The sequence below is a fragment of the Penaeus vannamei genome, chromosome 38 (assembly GCF_042767895.1).
Source record: "Penaeus vannamei isolate JL-2024 chromosome 38, ASM4276789v1, whole genome shotgun sequence".
In the NCBI taxonomy this organism is placed as follows: Eukaryota; Metazoa; Arthropoda; class Malacostraca; order Decapoda; family Penaeidae; genus Penaeus; species Penaeus vannamei.
Window position 1 is genome coordinate 23,371,481 of NC_091586.1, and position 17,500 is coordinate 23,388,980.

The 17,500-nt window shown below is 39.8% G+C and overlaps 1 protein-coding gene across 11 annotated transcripts in view; it reads left to right on the forward strand.

The window, feature by feature from the left end:
• The window catches only part of LOC113820978 (cubilin), a 46,446-nt gene extending 29,998 nt beyond the window's left edge, over positions 1-16,448 (forward strand). For 5 of the 11 annotated variants that reach the window (XM_070115822.1, XM_070115817.1, XM_070115824.1 and 2 more), the window contains 19 exons: positions 100-153; positions 651-755; positions 1,438-1,645; positions 2,159-2,289; positions 2,615-2,668; positions 3,176-3,238; positions 3,734-3,946; positions 4,448-4,652; positions 6,568-6,698; positions 7,671-7,775; positions 8,406-8,613; positions 9,786-9,916; positions 10,246-10,299; positions 10,740-10,802; positions 11,300-11,512; positions 12,015-12,219; positions 14,115-14,245; positions 15,419-15,511; positions 16,031-16,448. In XM_070115822.1, the coding sequence (XP_069971923.1) occupies positions 100-153; positions 651-755; positions 1,438-1,645; positions 2,159-2,289; positions 2,615-2,668; positions 3,176-3,238; positions 3,734-3,946; positions 4,448-4,652; positions 6,568-6,698; positions 7,671-7,775; positions 8,406-8,613; positions 9,786-9,916; positions 10,246-10,299; positions 10,740-10,802; positions 11,300-11,512; positions 12,015-12,219; positions 14,115-14,245; positions 15,419-15,507 (2,363 nt within the window). In that variant the 3' untranslated portion in view covers positions 15,508-15,511; positions 16,031-16,448. Of the gene's footprint in view, positions 1-99; positions 154-650; positions 756-1,437; positions 1,646-2,158; positions 2,290-2,614; positions 2,669-3,175; positions 3,239-3,733; positions 3,947-4,447; positions 4,653-6,567; positions 6,699-7,670; positions 7,776-8,405; positions 8,614-9,785; positions 9,917-10,245; positions 10,300-10,739; positions 10,803-11,299; positions 11,513-12,014; positions 12,220-14,114; positions 14,246-15,418; positions 15,540-16,030 lie in introns of all 11 variants that reach the window. The other 6 variants (XM_070115818.1, XM_070115820.1, XM_070115823.1 and 3 more) reach the window with 6 other exon arrangements.
• Positions 16,449-17,500: the final 1,052 nt, after the last annotated feature.

Here is a 17,500-nt window from a genome sequence, read left to right on the forward strand (position 1 = left end):
TAAGTTTTGTTAATGTTTACCATGATAGAAGTCCCATGATAGAAGTACTGGTTTGGATAATAATGATAACATAAATTCATACACATACACACGTTTCAGATACGATGTCGAGCACCATGTCCACAACACCAAGACTGACTTCTCCAGATTTTTGTAAGTTTAAGGCCCATGGTTCACTTTTTTCACTTCTCTGCGCCAAAAAACTAGGGAGGGAAAGAGTTAAGGAAGGATGTGGAGGGAAGGAAGGATTTGGGGGGAGGGAAAGAGGGAGGGAAGATAGGAAGGAGGGAGGAAGGAACGGAAGAAAGGCACTGGGGGGAAGGAAGGAGGGAAGAAAGAATGTAGGAAGAGGGAAGGAGGGAGAGGAGGAAGGAACGGAAGAAAGGATGTGGGGGGAAGGGAAGGAGGGAGAGAGGGAAGGAAGCATGTAGAGGGAGGGAAGGAAGCATGTAGAGGGAGGGAAGGAGGGAAGGAAGCATGTAGAGGGAGGGAAGGAGGGAAGGAAGCATGTAGAGGGAGGGAAGGAGGGAAGGAAGCATGTAGAGGGAGGGAAGGAAGGAAGGAAGCATGTAGAGGGAGGGAAGGAAGCACGTAGAGGGAGGGAAGGAGGGAAGGAAGGCCGGAAGTGACGTCACCCTTCTCCTCCACAGGGACATCGAGCTCAGGGATCGAGACGGAAACGACCTCCACAGAGCCCTCGACGACCATGTGGATCGACACGACCACGCCCACCGCTCTCTGCCCCGCCCACAGCGGTGAGAAGCCTCTGGGAGTTTGAGGGAAGCGGGTTTTGGAAAAGGGTTCATCATTTTTTATGTTTTATTTAATATTTTTAATTTTTTTATTTCATTTTTTTTTTTTTTTTTTTTTTTAGTTTTTTTTTTAGTTTTTAAGGATCAACGAACTATTTTTGTTTATTGGATATATTCCCTAAGACCGTCTGTTTATCTTACTTATTGCTTTATCTATTATTTTTCTTATTATCGCATTATTTCACTTATTATCTCATCCATTATTTCTTATTATCTTATCCATTATTTCACTTATTATCTCATCCATTATTTCACATTATCTTATCCATTATTTCTTATTATCTCATCCATTATTTCATTATCTTATCCATTATCTTATCCATTATTTCTTATTATCTCATCCATTATTTCATTATCTTATCCATTATATCATTATCTTATCCATTATTTCACCTATTATCTTATCCATTATTTCACTTATTATCTCATCCATTATTTCACTTATTATCTCATCCATTATTTCCCTTATCATCTTATCCATTATTTCACTTATTATCTCATCCATTATTTCCCTTATCTTATCCATTATTTCACTTATTATCTCATCCATTATTTCATCATCTCATCTATTATTTCACTTATTATCTTATTATCTATCATTTCCCTTCCTTTCTCGACTGCGCAGCACTGGACTCACCCTCCGGCACCGTCAGTCCGAACCCGGACGCTCAGCGCTACGGGAACAACATGGACTGCGAGTGGACTTTGGCGACAGCAGAGGGAGCCATCTTCGCCCTCCACTTCACGCGCTTTGACCTCGAGGGCGGCGGAGGCTGTCCCTTCGACTACCTGGAACTCGAGGACTTGTCGAGGCCTGGAGAATACCTCGGAGGGTGAGTGTGGGGATGGAGGTGGTTTTTTCTGTTTTCTGTTTTTTGTTTTTTATTTATTTATCAATTTAATTTTTTGTTAGTGTTTTTCTGTTTTTTTCTCGTTTTTTTCTGTGTTTTTCTTTTTTTCTGTTTTTTTATTTTATTTTTTTCGGTGTCGTTTTTTTCGGCGATGTCCCGTTTTTTTCGGTTTTTCTGTTTTAATCTAATCTTATCTTTCTATCTCTTCTTTGATTCTCTCGTCGGTGTCCCTATCTATCAAAAGACACACTATTAATCGAGGTGCGTACTATCTCGTTCTCGTGTTCGTTCTTCTTCATTCTCTCAAACGTGGCACTATCACGACGTGCACCCGTATTCCCCAACCGTGGCACCATCCCCCACACGTGGCACCATCCCCCACACGTGGCACCATCCCCCACACGTGGCACCATCCCCCACACGTGGCACCATCCCCCACACGTGGCACCATCCCCCACACGTGGCACCATCACGACATTCCCCCGCATTCCCCAGGGGTCGTCTGTGCGGCAGCGAAGTCCCCGGCCCCTTCTACTCCGCCAGCAACCGGGTCGTGGTCAGGTTCCGCTCCGATTCCTCCGTCGTTGGCCACGGCTTCGTCCTCCACTTCGACAGCCTCTTCGTCGGTAAGCTTCCTCGGTTGTGTCAGCTGGTGTTCGGAAGCTTATGCAAAATGTCGAGATCGGATATTTTCATAATAGTATAAGTTTTGTTGATATTTACCATAAATGTCCCAAATATAGTACAGGTTTTGATAATAACAGTAAAAGTTTTGTTAATGTTTACCATGATAAAAGTCCCAAAAATAGTACTGGTTTTGATAATAATAGTATGTTTTGTTAATGTTTATCATAATAGAAGTCCCAATGATTACCGTTTACAATGAGTCACAAAAATAGTACTGATTTTGATAATAATGATAACAAATATATACACATACACACGTTTCAGATACGATGTCGAGCACCATGTCCACAACACCAAGACTGACTTCTCCAGATTTTTGTAAGTTTTAAGGCCCATGGTTCACTTTTTCACTTCTCTGCGCCAAAAACCCATCACTGGTTATTATTTTGTGTCTTTGGGTATGTCTTCTATTTGGAAATCTGCTTTGGAAATAAGGAGAGTATGCTAATTTGCTGGAAACTCGATTTTTCAGATTTATCAACATCGTCATATACAGATTTGTCATGATTGTAGTAAGGTCATCACTATCACTACCACCACCGTCATTATCATCATTATTGTCACCACCATCATCATTATCATCATCATTACCACCACCATTATTATCATCATCACTATCACCATAATAATAATCATCATCATCATCTTTATCATCTTCACTATCACTATTATAATCATCATCAACATCACCATCACTACCATCATCATAATCACCATCATCACCATCAGAAGGAAAGAGAGAGAGAATAAAAACAAATGAAAATAAAAGACAGAGAGATGAACCAGATAAGAATAGAAATAACCTTTTTATAACTCTCTGCCCAGATACAACGAAACACAGCCTGCCTTCAACAACAACAACAACAACATATGGCTACAGAAGCACAGGTAATTTTGTTCAGGAAGCGAATGGTGTTCAGTGAGAATTTTGTGATTTTTATTTTTTTTATTATCTTTTATTATTATTATTAGTTTTTATTAATTATTTTTTTTACATGAATCTTCTTGGGTTTGTACGTTAACGGAAGGGGAGGGGGAGGGGAAGGGGGAGGGGAGTGGGGGAGAGAGAGAAATAGAGAAAAAAAAGAGAGAGAAAGAGACAACGAGAAAAATAGAATAAGAGAAATAAGAAAAAGGGGGAAAAGAAAAGAAAAGAGGGAGAAAAAAGAGAAAATGAGGAAAAAAAGAGGGAAAAAAAGAGTACAAAAAGAAGATAACGAGATAAGAATGAGACTAAGAACTATAACACCTAAAAAAAAAAAAAAAAAGATAAATAAATAAATAAATAAATAAAGATAGAAAATAAATAAAAAAATAAATCAAGGCACAGCACCCACTATCAAATATCACCTGTAATTTACAAGCCCAGTGCCTCCCCGCCAGGTGACTCGACCGAGACAACTGAATCGACCCCGCCAAGTGACTCGACCCCGCCAGGTGACTCGACCCCTCTGGCAGAAACCTCACCCACGTCATCTACGTCTACGCCCTCAGTCACACGGACGACTTACTGGCCCGACTGGATCTCCACAAGGTTCTCGACGTCGATGTGGATGGACACGACCACGCCCACCGCTCTCTGCCCCGCCCACAGCGGTGAGAAAAGCCTCTGGGAGTTTGAGGGAAGCGGGTTTTGAATAAGGGGTTCCTTCGTTAATTTTTTTTTATTCATTGTTTTTTAGGATCGACTTCGAACTATTCTTGTTTATTGGATATATTACCTTAGGCAGTCTGTTTATCTTACTTATTGCTTTATTTATTATTTCACTTATTACCATATCTGTTACTTCATTTATTATTTTATATAATTCACTCTTTATCTCATCTATTATTTTCTTATTACCTTATCTATTATTTCACATCATTTATCTATTATATAATTTATTCTCATCTATTATTTTCTTATTACCTTATCTATTATTTCACATCATTTATCTATTATATAATTTATTCTCATCTATTATTTCACTTATTATCTTATTTATTATTTCTCTTATTATCCCATCTATTATTTCACATATTACCTCATCCATTATTCCACTTCTTACCTTACCCATCATTTCACTGAAGTCAACCCCCCCTCCCCCCTCCCCGCAGTGCTGACGGCGCCCTCGGGCACCGTGGGCGCCTCCTGGGCCTCCTCGTACCCCAGCGGCCTCTCGTGCGCGTGGGAGGTCGTGGCGCCGGAGGACTCGACCCTCCTGCTCGCCTTCCTCGCCTTCGACGTCGAGTCCTGCGGCTCCTGCGGCTGCGACTACGTGGAGCTGCTCGACGCGGCGGCGCCAGGGCGGCCGCTGGGCGGGTCGGTTTCCAGATAGTCTTTTTACTTTGATTTTTTTTTTTTTTTTTTTTTCTTGCTTCTGGGCGGGTCGGTTTCCAGATACTCTTTTTACTTTGATTTATTGTTTTTTTCTTTCTTTCTTTCTTTCTTTCTTCTGGGCGGGTCGGTTTCCAGATACTCTTTTTACTTTGTTTTATTGTTTTTTTTCCTTCATTCTTTTTCTTTCTTCTGCGTGGGGCGTCCGCCAGATTTCTAGTTTTTTTACTTTGATTTTTTTTCTTTCTTTCTTCCTTTCTTTCTTTCTCCTGGTCAGGACGGGCCTGCACCCTTGCGTTCTTTTTTTTTCTTTTTTTTTTTTTTCTTCTGTATGGCTTGTTTTATTTCGTTTTCTTTGCCTCTATCATTATTTTTGCTTAGATTTTTTCTTTCTTTCCTTTGATTTCGTCTCTTTTCTCTTTTTTTTCTTTTACTTTTCTTGCCATTCTTTCTCCAAATTCCTTTCTATTATTTTTTTACTTTGAATTTTTACTATAATTTTTCTTTCTTTATTTCTTTTTTTGTTTTATTATTATTTTTTTTAATTTATCTTTTTTGTTACTTCTATTTTCATTCTTTTCCTAATTTGTATTTTCTCTTTGTTTTTTTACTTTGATTTTTTGCTTAAATTTTTGTTCCTTGTCTTTCTTATTTGCTTTTATTGCATTTTTTCTTTTTCTTTTGCTTTTTTTAGCTTTTATTTTCATTATTTCTCTTACATTAAATTTTCTTTTTTGTTTTCCCTTTTATTTTTTCCTTTATTTATTGTTTTTTGTTTTCATTTTCTCTTCTGCTCTCAATTTTCTTAATTTTTTAACTTTTGTTTTTTTATTCATTTCCCTATTTTTTCATTTTCTTTCTTATTTATTTTTTTTTCTTTTTTCTTCAGTTTATATATATATATATATATATATATATATATATATATATATATATATATATATATGTATATATATTTTTTAGATTCTGAAAACAATATTTTTTCATTTTCATTTTTTCTTCCATTTATTAACCATTTCCTTCCTTCGTTGCCTTCATTTTTGTCTTGGTTTACCTTTCCCTATTTTCCTTACTTTTCTCTCTTCTTCTCCTCTTCATTTCTCGCTTTGGCCCATCGCCGGGCTTCTTGCGTTCTCTCCCTTCCTTGCTTCTTTTCTTCTTTCTCCATCTCTTTCTAATTATTTATTCGTGTCTATCTTCTCCTCTCCCTTTTTTTCTCTCTCTCTATTTCCGCATTCTCTTTCTCATTCTCTCCTCTCTCCAGATTCCGACTGTGTGGCGCCTCGTCCCCGCATTCTCTTCCTCTCTCTCTCTCTCTCTCTCTCCTAGCATTCTCTGTCTCTCACCCTCTCCCTGTCTCCCCAGGTCCCGGCTGTGCGGCTCCTCGCTTCCCGCATTCTCTTTCTCTCCTTCTTTCTCCCCGCATTTTCCTTCTCTCTCTCTTTCTTTCTCCTTCTCCCTCTCTCTCTCTTTCTCCTCCTCCCTCTCTCACCCTCTCCCTGTCCCCCCAGGTCCCGGCTGTGCGGATCCTCGCTTCCCGCATTCTCTTTCTCTCCTTCTTTCTCCCCGCATTTTCCTTCTCTCTCTCTTTCTTTCTCCTTCTGCTGCTCTCTCTCTTTCTCCTCCTCCCCCTCTCACCCTCTCCGTGCCCCCCCAGGCCCCGGCTGTGCGGCTCCTCGCTTCCCGCATTCTCTTTCTCTCCTTCTTTCTCCCCGCATTTTCCTCCTCCCTCTCTCACCCTCTCCCTATCTCCCCAGGTCCCGGCTGTGCGGATCCTCGCTTCCCGCATTTTCTTTCTTTCCCTCTCTCACCCTCTCCCTGTCTCGTTCTCTCCCTGTCTCCTTCTCTCTCCTTCTTTCTTTCTCCTCCTCCCTCTCTCACCCTCTCCCTGTCCCCCCAGGTCCCGGCTGTGCGGCTCCTCGCTCCCCGCCCCCGTGACCTCGCTCAGCAACCGCGTCCTGATCCGCTTCGTCACCGATCCCTCCGTCGGCGGGAAAGGCTTCGAACTCCACTACGAGGTCGTCAGCACCGGTTCGTCGGCGATTCGAATCTGTTTCGGTTGGGGTTGCGACGCGCTTTTGTTTATTTATGCATTTATCTTATTATTTTTTTATTTATTTTTTTATCTTATTGTTATTATTGTTATTATTACTATTGTTATTATTATTATTATTATTATTATTATTATTATTATTATTATTATTATTATTATTATTATTATTATTATTATTATTATTATTATTGTTTTAGGTTTATGGATTTATGAATTTGTGGAGTTATGTGGGGGATTCGATTCTGTTTCGGTTTGAGTTCCGATGCGATTTTTTTATTTTCTTTTTTAGTAGTTTATGGATTTATGAATTTGTGAAATTTTACGGTCCTTATGGTGTAATGAGGATAATGAGAGTAATAATGAGAACAATAATAATGAAGAAATACGCTAGTAATTAAAATGATAATCAAGATAATAATAATGATGGTGATAAAAATGATAATAATGCCGAGTAAAATATCATGATAATCATAATAGTGAAATATATTATACTAACGTTAAAAAATGGTAGTAATAATATTGATAATAATTATGATAACGATGCTGATAATAATAATAACGAAGGAAGGAAGGAGGAAGGGCAGGATATGGGAGAGGGAGGAGGAAGGGAGGGAGGGAAGGAGGGAGAGGAGGGAAAGAGGGAGAGGAGGAAGAGAGGGAGGGAAGGAGGGAGAAGAGGAAGGAAGGGAAGAAAGGATGCGGGGGAGGGAAGGAGGGAGGGAAGGAAGAAAGGAGGAAAGAGCGGAAGAAAGACACTGGGGGGAAGGAAGGAGGGAAGAAAGAATGTAGGAAGAGGGAAGGAGGGAGAGGAGGAAGAGAGGGAGGGAGGGAGGAAGGAACGGAAGAAAGGATGTGGAGGGAAGGGAAGGAGGGAGGGAGGGAAGGAAGCACGTAGAGGGAGGGAAGGAGGGAAGGAAGGCCGGAAGTGACGTCACCCTTCTCCTCCACAGGGACATCGAGCTCAGGGATCGAGACGGAAACGACCTCCACAGAGCCCTCGACGACCATGTGGATCGACACGACCACGCCCACCCCTCTCTGCCCCGCCCACAGCGGTGAGAATCCTCTGGGAGTTTGAGGGAAGCGGGTTTTGAATAAGGGTTCATCATTATTTTTTTTTTTTTTTTTATTATTTTTTATTCTTTTATTTGATTTTTTTCTTTTTTTTTTTAGTTTTTTTTTTTTTAGTTTTTAAGGATCAACGAACTATTTTTGTTTATTGGATATATTCCCTAAGGCCATCTGTTTATCTTGCTTTGTCCATTATTTCACTTATTATCGCATCTATTATTTCACTTATTATCTCATCCATTATTTAACTTATAATCTCATCCATTATTTCACTTATTATCTCATCCATTATTTCACTTATTATCTCATCCATTATTTCACTTATTATCTTATCCATTATTTCACTTATCTCATCCATTATTTCACTTATTATCTCATCCATTATTTCACTTATTATCTCATCCATTATTTCCCTTATCATCTTATCCATTATTTCACTTATTATCTCATCCATTATTTCACTTATTATGTCATCCATTATTTCCCTTATCTTATCCATTATTTCACTTATTGTCTTATCCATTATATCATCATCTCATCTATTATTTCACTTATCCATTATTTCACTTATTATCTTATTATCTATCATTTCCCTTCCTTTCTCGACTGAGCAGCGCTGGACTCGCCCTCCGGCACCGTCAGTCCGAACCCGGACGCTCAGCGCTACGGGAACAACATGGACTGCGAGTGGACTTTGGCGACAGCAGAGGGAGCCATCTTCGCCCTCCACTTCACGCGCTTTGACCTCGAGGGCGGCGGAGGCTGTCCCTTCGACTACCTGGAACTCGAGGACTTGTCGAGGCCTGGAGAATACCTCGGAGGGTGAGTGTGGGGATGGAGGTGGTTTTTTCGGTGTTTTTCTGTTTTTTTGTTTTTTATTTATTTCTCTTTTTTTTTTGTCGGTGTTTTCCGTTATTTCTCGGTGTTTTTCTTTTATTCGTTTTTATTCGATACTTTTTCTCTGTTTCTTTTTTCTTTTTTCGGTGTTTTCCCTTTTTTTCGGTTTTTCTGTTTTAATCTTATCTTTCTATCTCATCTTTGATTCTCTCGTCGGTGTCTCTATTTACCAAAGGAGGCATTGACTATCAAAAGACGCACTATCAATCGAGGTGCGTACTATCTCGTTCTCGTGTTCGTTCTTCTTCATTCTCTCAAACTTGGCACCATCTACCCAAATATGGCACCATCCCCCACACGTGGCACCATCCCCCACACGTGGCACCATCCCCCACACGTGGCACCATCCCCCACACGTGGCACCATCCCCCACACGTGGCACCATCCCTCACACGTGGCACCATCCCCCAACCGTGGCACCATCCCCCACACGTGGCACCATCCCCCACACGTGGCACCATCCCCCACACGTGGCACCATCCCTCACACGTGGCACCATCCCCCAAGCGTGGCACCATCCCCCACACGTGGCACCATCCCCCACACGTGGCACCATCCCCCAACCGTGGCACCATCCTCCACACGTGGCACCATCCCCCACACGTGGCACCATCCCCCACACGTGGCACCATCCCCCACACGTGGCACCATCCCCCACACGTGGCACCATCTACCCACACGTGGCACCATCCCCCACACGTGGCACCATCCCCCACACGTGGCACCATCCCCCACACGTGGCACCATCCCCCACACGTGGCACCATCCCTCACACGTGGCACCATCCCCCAAACGTGGCACCATCCCCCACACGTGGCACCATCCCCCACACGTGGCACCATCCCCCAACCGTGGCACCATCCTCCACACGTGGCACCATCCCCCAAACGAGGCACCATCCCCCACACGTGGCACCATCCCCCCACACGTGGCACCATCTACCCAAATGTGGCACCATCCTCCACACGTGGCACCATCCCCCAACCGTGGCACCATCCCCCACACGTGGCACCATCCCCCAACCGTGGCACCATCCCCCACACGTGGCACCATCCCCCACACGTGGCACCATCACGACGTTCCCCCGCATTCCCCAGGGGTCGTCTGTGCGGCAGCGAAGTCCCCGGCCCCTTCTACTCCGCCAGCAACCGGGTCGTGGTCAGGTTCCGCTCCGATTCCTCCGTCGTTGGCCACGGCTTCGTCCTCCACTTCGACAGCCTCTTCGTCGGTAAGCTTCCTCGGTTGTGTCAGCTGGTGTTCGGAAGCTTATGCCAAATGTCGAGATCGAATGATTTTCATAATAGTATAAGTTTTGTTGATATTTACCATAAAAGGCCCAAATATAGTACAGGTTTTGATAACAGTAAAAGTTTTGTTTATATTTACCATGATAAAAGTCCCAAAAATAGTACTGGTTTTGATAATAATAGTATGTTTTGTTAATGTTTACCATGATAGAAGTCTCAATGATTACCGTTTACGATGATAAAGTCCCAAAAATAGTACTGGATTTGATAATAATGATAACACAAATTCATACACATACACACGTTTCAGATACGATGTCGAGCACCATGTCCACAACACCAAGACTGACTTCTCCAGATTTTTGTAAGTTTTAAGGCCCATGGTTCACTTTTTTCACTTCTCTGCGCCAAAAACCCATCGCTGGCTATTATTTTGTGTCTTTGGGTATGTCTTCTATTTGGAAATCTGCTTTGGAAATAAGGAGTATGCTAATTTGCTGGAAATTCGATTTTTCAGATTTATCAACATCGTCATATACAGATTTGTCATGATTGTAGTAAGGTCATCACTATCACTACCACCACCGTCATTGTCATCATCACCACCATCATCATAATCATCATTACCACCACTATTATTATCATCACCAACATCACCATCACCATTACCATTACATCACCACCATCATTATCATCATCACCATCACCATCATCAGAGAGTAAGAGAATAAAAACAGATGAAAATAAAAGACAGAGAGAGAAACCAGATAAGAATAGAAATAACCTTTTTATAACTCTACCCAGATACAACGAAACACAGCCTGCCTCCAACAACAACAACAACAACATATGGCTACAGAAGCACAGGTAATTTTGTTCAGGAAGCGAATGGTGTTCAGTGAGAATTTTGTGATTTTTATTTTTTTTATTATCTTTTATTATTATTATTAGTTTTTATTAATTATTTTTTTTACATGAATCTTCTTGGGTTTGTACGTTAACGGAAGGGGAGGGGGAGGGGAAGGGGGAGGGGAGTGGGGGAGAGAGAGAAATAGAGAAAAAAAAGAGAGAGAAAGAGACAACGAGAAAAATAGAATAAGAGAAATAAGAAAAAGGGGGAAAAGAAAAGAAAAGAGGGAGAAAAAAGAGAAAATGAGGAAAAAAAGAGGGAAAAAAAGAGTACAAAAAGAAGATAACGAGATAAGAATGAGACTAAGAACTATAACACCTAAAAAAAAAAAAAAAAAAAGATAAATAAATAAATAAATAAATAAAGATAGAAAATAAATAAAAAAATAAATCAAGGCACAGCACCCACTATCAAATATCACCTGTAATTTACAAGCCCAGTGCCTCCCCGCCAGGTGACTCGACCGAGACAACTGAATCGACCCCGCCAAGTGACTCGACCCCGCCAGGTGACTCGACCCCTCTGGCAGAAACCTCACCCACGTCATCTACGTCTACGCCCTCAGTCACACGGACGACTTACTGGCCCGACTGGATCTCCACAAGGTTCTCGACGTCGATGTGGATGGACACGACCACGCCCACCGCTCTCTGCCCCGCCCACAGCGGTGAGAAAAGCCTCTGGGAGTTTGAGGGAAGCGGGTTTTGAATAAGGGGTTCCTTCGTTAATTTTTTTTTATTCATTGTTTTTTAGGATCGACTTCGAACTATTCTTGTTTATTGGATATATTACCTTAGGCAGTCTGTTTATCTTACTTATTGCTTTATTTATTATTTCACTTATTACCATATCTGTTACTTCATTTATTATTTTATATAATTCACTCTTTATCTCATCTATTATTTTCTTATTACCTTATCTATTATTTCACATCATTTATCTATTATATAATTTATTCTCATCTATTATTTTCTTATTACCTTATCTATTATTTCACATCATTTATCTATTATATAATTTATTCTCATCTATTATTTCACTTATTATCTTATTTATTATTTCTCTTATTATCCCATCTATTATTTCACATATTACCTCATCCATTATTCCACTTCTTACCTTACCCATCATTTCACTGAAGTCAACCCCCCCTCCCCCCCTCCCCGCAGTGCTGACGGCGCCCTCGGGCACCGTGGGCGCCTCCTGGGCCTCCTCGTACCCCAGCGGCCTCTCGTGCGCGTGGGAGGTCGTGGCGCCGGAGGACTCGACCCTCCTGCTCGCCTTCCTCGCCTTCGACGTCGAGTCCTGCGGCTCCTGCGGCTGCGACTACGTGGAGCTGCTCGACGCGGCGGCGCCAGCGCGGCCTCTGGGCGGGTCGGTTTCCAGATAGTCTTTTTACTTTGATTTATTGTTTTTTTTTTTTCTGGGCGGGTCGGTTTCCAGATAGTCTTTTTACTTTGATTTATTGTTTTTTTCCCTTCATTTTTTTCTTTCTTCTGGGTGGGTCGGACTCCAGATTTCTAGTTTTTTTACTTTGATTTTTTCTTTCTTTCTTTCTTTCTTTCTTTCTTTCTTCTGGGCAGGTCGGGCCTGCAGCCTTGCGTTCTTTTTTTTTCTTTTTTTTTTTTCTTCTGTATGGATTGTTTTATTTCGCTTTCTTTGCCTCTATTATTATTTTTGCTTAGATTTTTTTTTCTTTCCTTTGATTTCGTCTCTTTTCTCTTTTTTTTTCTTTTACTTTTCTTGTCATTCTTTCTCCAAATTCCTTTCTATTATTTTTTACTTTGAATTTTTACTATAATTTTTCTGTTTCTTTATTTCTTTTTTTTGTTTTATTATTTTTTTTAATTTATCTTTTATGTTACTCTTATTTTCATTCTTTCTCCTAATTTGTATTTTCTCTTTCTTTTTTTACTTTGATTTTTTGCTTAAATTTTTGTTCCTTGTCTTTCTTATTTGCTTTTATTGCATTTTTTCTTTTTATTTTGCTTTTTTTAGCTTTTATTTTCATTATTTCTCTTACATTAAATTTTCTTTTTTGTTTTCCCTATTTTTTTTTCCTTTATTTATTGTTTTTTGTTTTCATTTTCTCTTCTGCTCTCAATTTTCTTAATTTTTTAACTTTTGTTTTTTTATTTATTTCCCTATTTTTTCATTTTCTTTCTTATTTTTTTTCTTTTTTCTTCAGTTTATATATATATATATATATATATATATATATATATATATATATATATATATATATATATATGTATATATATTTTTTAGATTCTGAAAACAATATTTTTTCATTTTCATTTTTTCTTCCATTTATTAACCATTTCCTTCCTTCGTTGCCTTCATTTTTGTCTTGGTTTACCTTTTCCTATTTTCCTTACTTTTCTCTCTTCTTCTCCTCTTCATTTCTCCCTTCGGCCTCATCGCCGGGCTTCTTGCGTTCTCTCCCTTCCTTGCTTCTTTTCTTCTTTCTCCATCTCTTTCTAATTATTTATTCGTGTCTATCTTCCCCTCTCCCTTTTTTTCTCTCTCTCTATTTCCGCATTCTCTTTCTCATTCTCTTCTCTCTCCAGATTCCGACTGTGTGGCGCCTCGTCCCCGCATTCTCTTCCTCTCTCTCTCTCTCTCTCTCTCCTAGCATTCTCTTTCTCTCTCTCTCTCTCCCTCCCCAGATTCCGGCTGTACGGCATTCTCTTTCCTTCTCTCTCTCTCTCTTTCTCCTCCTCTGTCTCTCACCCTCTCCCTGTCCCCCCAGGTCCCGGCTGTGCGGCTCCTCGCTTCCCGCATTCTCTTTCTCTCCTTCTTTCTCCCCGCATTTTCCTTCTCTCTCTCTTTCTTTCTCCTTCTCCCTCTCTCTCTCTTTCTCCTCCTCCCTCTCTCACCCTCTCCCTGTCTCCCCAGGTCCCGGCTGTGCGGCTCCTCGCTTCCCGCATTCTCTTTCTTTCTCTCTCCCTCTCATCCTCTCCCTGTCTCCCCCTCTCTCTCTCTTTCTTTCTCCTTCTCTCTCTCTCTTCCTCCTTCTCTCCCTCTCACCCTCTCCCTGTCCCCCCAGGTCCCGGCTGTGCGTCTCCTCGCTTCCCGCATTCTCTTTCTCTCTCATCCTCTCCCTGTCTCCTCTTTCTTTCTCCATCTCTCTCTCTCACCCTCTCCCTGTCCCCCCAGGTCCCGGCTGTGCGGCTCCTCGCTTCCCGCATTCTCTTTCTCTCTCATCCTCTCCCTGTCTCCTCTTTCTTTCTCCATCTCCCTCTCTCACCCTCTCCCTGTCCCCCCAGGTCCCGGCTGTGCGGCTCCTCGCTCCCCGCCCCCGTGACCTCGCTCAGCAACCGCGTCCTGATCCGCTTCGTCACCGATCCCTCCGTCGGCGGGAAAGGCTTCGAACTCCACTACGAGGTCGTCAGCACCGGTTCGTGGGCGATTCGATTCTGTTTCGGTTGGGGTTGCGAAGCGCTTTTGTTTGTTTATTCGTTTTTCTTATTATCATTATCTTTATATTATTATTGTTGTTATTGTTGTTTTGTTTATGGATTTATGAATTTGTGGAGTTATGTGGGGGATTCGATTCTGTTTCGGTTGGGGTTGCGACACGCTTTTGTTTATTTATGCATTTATCTTATTATTTTTTTATTTATTATTTATCTTATTGTTATTATTGTTATTATTACTATTGTTGTTATTATTATTATTATTATTATTATTATTATTATTATTATTATTATTATTATTATTATTATTATTATTATTATTATTGTTTTAGGTTTATGGATTTATGAATTTGTGGAGTTATGTGCGGGATTCGATTCTGTTTCGGTCTGAGTTCCGATGCGATTTTTTTATTTTCTTTTTTAGTAGTTTATGGATTTATGAATTTGTGAGGATAATGAGAGTAATAATGAGAACAAAAGTAATGAAGAAATACGCTCGTAATTAAAATGATAATCAAGATGATAATAATAATGGTGATAAAAATTATAATAATGCCAAGTAAAAAATCATGATAATCATAATAGTGAAATATATTATACTAACGTTCAAAAATGGTAGTAATAATATTGATAATAATTATGATAACGATGCTGATAATAATAATAACGAAGGAAGGAAGGAGGAAGGGCAGGATATGGGAGAGGGAGGAAGGAGGGAGGGAGGGAAGGAGGAAGAGAGGGAGGGAAGGAGGGAGAGGAGGAAGAGAGGGAGGGAAGGAGGGAGAAGAGGAAGGAAGGGAAGAAAGGATGCGGGGGAGGGAAGGAGGGAGGGAAGGAAGGAAGGAGGAAAGAGCGGAAGAAAGACACTGGGGGGAAGGAAGGAGGGAAGAAAGAATGTAGGAAGAGGGAAGGAGGGAGAGGAGGAAGGGAGGGAGGGAGGTAGGAAGGAACGGAAGAAAGGCACTGGGGAGAAGGAAGGAGGGAAGAAAGAATGTAGGAAGAGGGAAGGAGGGAGAGGAGGAAGGGAGGGAGGGAGGGAGGAACGGAAGAAAGGATGTGGGGGGAAGGGAAGGAAGGAGGGAGGGAAGGAAGCACGTAGAGGGAGGGAAGGAGGGAAGGAAGGCCGGAAGTGACGTCACGCTTCTCCTCCACAGGGACATCGAGCTCAGGGATCGAGACGGAAACGACCTCCACAGAGCCCTCGACGACCATGTGGATCGACACGACCACCCCGGCCCCCTAGCGACGTAAGGAGAGAAGGAGAAAGAGGGGGAGGTGAGAAAGAGGATGAGGAGAGAGAGAGAGAAGAAAAGAGAATGAGGGGAACGTGAGAAAGAGAATGAGGAGAAAGAATGATGGGATATATATAGATAGATAGATAGATAAAGAGAGAGAGAGAGAGAGAGAGAGAGAGAGAGAGAGAGAGAGAGAGAGAGAGAGAGAGAGAGAGAGAAAGAGGAAGGAGGGAAAGAGGATGTGGAGAAAGAAAGAGAATAACGTGAGATATAGAAAAAAAAGAAAGAAAGAGAGAGAGAGAAAATTAGGAGAGAGCTAATACAGAAAAGGTAAGAGATTTTACAATATGATGTTACAACGAACTGTATTTAAACGTTAAAGATTCTCTTGCTGTTATGCTGATCTTTGTAATAATATTAGTTCATTTAATGTTAATTCATATAATTCTATAATGTTAATTCATTTAATGATTATTGAAAGTATTGGGCAAAACACTAATATTTTTTTTTTTTTATCTATTTTTTTTCCAGTGTGACGGTTAAGGAACAACGAATTTATTGGCGAGGAATTTGAATTGGCGAATGAAAGGGTTATTATAGGAAGCTAGTGACATGATGAATAATTTTGCAACACGATTATAGACATACATCAACATTCTGAAATTGATATTTGTTGATTTTTATTGTAAAAGAATGAAAATCTGAATCAGAATTGTAAAAGAAAAAAAAAATCGCTAATCTTAAACTCTTAATTACTCATTCCATTTAAATTCACTTCATATTGATTTATAAATTTAGTTTCAAAATGATATAGCATCTGATTATCTCCATTTTGATTAATTCCACAAAGAATTGACAATCTATTATCTAAACTTCTTTAAGTTTGTGCTGCCACCAGGAAATGTCACTAAAAAATTTAATATTCAAAATATATGATTGAGAAGCAGTTTTTGTGTTTTTACTTATCCTAATTTGCGAAAGGAGGAAGGGTGAGAGAAGAAGAATTGGTGAATAAAAGGCTTATTATAGGAAACCAGTAACGAATATAGATAGAAATCATTTTGCAATTGACATTCGTTGATTTTTTAGACTGAGAAAGAATACAAATCTGAATTAAAACTGAAAACAAAAATAAACTTCGCTAAACATAAACACTTAATTACTATCTCGTTTTAAATTCATTTCTCATTGGGTTGTAAATTTAGTTTCAAATGATATAGCAACAGATTAAATCCATTTTGATTAATTCCACAAAGAATTGACAATCTATTATGTAAATTCCTCTAAATATGTGCTGCCACCAGGAAATGTCACTAAAAATCAAATATTCAAAATATATGATTGTGAAGCAGCTTTTGTGTTTTTACTTATCCTTATTAGCGAAAGGAGGAAGAATGAGAAAGAAGTAAAATAGGCTTACTGAATAATACTAAAGAAGTGAAGAAGTATTTATATAAAAAAAAATATTTAAATATTCAAAATATATGATTGAGAAACAGTTTTTGTGTTTTTACTTATCCTAATTTGCGAAAGGAGGAAGGACGAGAGAGAAGAAGGAATTGGTGAATAAAAGGGTTATTATAGGAAACTAGGAACATAATTGATAAAAACTGTGCAACAAGAATATGGATAGAAATCAACATTTTACAACTGATATTCATTGATTTTTTAAACTGAGAGAAAGAATACAAATCTAAACACAAACAGAGAGAAAAATAATAATAAAAATACAAACAAATAATACAAGATAATAAAAATACAAAATAATAAAAATACAAACTGAGAGAAAGAATACAAATCAAATTATAATTAGAATTGAAAACAAAAATAATCTTCGCTAATCTTAAGCTGTTAATTACTAATTTGGTTTTAAATTCATTTCAAATTGGTTTATAAATTTAGTTTTAAATGATATAGCAAGAAGAAAGAAGTAAAATAGGCTTACTGAATAATACTAAAGAAGTGAAGAAGTATTTATATAAAAGAATAATGAATGTGAAA